Source organism: Sinocyclocheilus grahami, unplaced genomic scaffold (genome assembly GCF_001515645.1).
Source record: "Sinocyclocheilus grahami isolate Dianchi unplaced genomic scaffold, SAMN03320097.WGS_v1.1 scaffold3571.1, whole genome shotgun sequence".
Classification (NCBI taxonomy): Eukaryota; Metazoa; Chordata; class Actinopteri; order Cypriniformes; family Cyprinidae; genus Sinocyclocheilus; species Sinocyclocheilus grahami.
This window is the reverse complement of record NW_015508673.1, coordinates 32,316-33,098: the sequence shown is the minus strand read 5'-3', so window position 1 is coordinate 33,098 and position 783 is coordinate 32,316. Positions and strand designations below refer to the sequence as shown.

At 39.5% G+C, this 783-nt stretch overlaps 1 protein-coding gene across 1 annotated transcript in view; it reads right to left on the bottom strand.

Moving 5' to 3' along the window:
* Positions 1-46: 46 nt before the first annotated feature.
* LOC107576358 (uncharacterized) overlaps positions 47-783 on the bottom strand; it is a gene marked incomplete at its 3' end in the record, with an annotated part of 2,350 nt that continues 1,613 nt past the window's right edge. Inside the window, exon 2 of the mRNA XM_016262552.1 lies at positions 47-716. Within this exon, the coding sequence (XP_016118038.1) occupies positions 47-716 (670 nt within the window). The remainder of the gene's footprint in view (positions 717-783) is intronic.

Genomic DNA, 783 nt, shown 5'->3' with positions numbered 1-783 from the left:
GAAGATTTGTAAACAGGGGACCCATCAGAATTAAAATTGTATGAACAATTGTTAGGATTTGAAAGAATCCCACCAGGTTGTGACAACTTTTCATACATAACTCCATCAAAGATGTCTGAGATAACATTCTCAACACTGTGTGGTCTGTCAAATCGATAGCTGAGGTGCTTCTGAATTTCTGGATTTTCCAGAAGGTTCTGAATCTGTGGTGCAACTGGCACATTGATAAAGAAGCTACCGTTATTTAAAGAAGTGATCTCAACTGTTTCATTACAGGATGGACATTGTGTGATGTTCTGGACAGTAACTAGTTTTTGTGTTCCAATGTGACATTTGCAGGCTCGACAGTAAAGATGAAACTCAACTATCTCCGAGTTGTTCTTGAATACCTTATTAAACAAATGTTTGGACCCTGGGACTACATCATTACCAAAAAGGAAATTAATCAGTCTCAGCAAGTCATCTAGTTGACAGCCAGTAATATTATGTACAGCAGCATGAGTCATTATCAGCAGCAGAGCCTCTGCCTTTGTGATGGAGCCTGTTGATTTGAGAACTGTGTCCATCCCTGTGTCTGTGCCAATTTTGTGAAGTGGATCATCTGTTGGCGTTTGAACCTCACTTTCACTATCGGTTGCATCTGTATCTTCAGAAGATGTGCTAAAGGTGTTCTCATCCAATTCATCCCGACCAAATACATCTGAGACAGCCTCACCCTAGAGAATTTCAAAAAGACCGTTTAGTATGGGACAAGATAAACAACTGTGTTTAAATATGTAATGA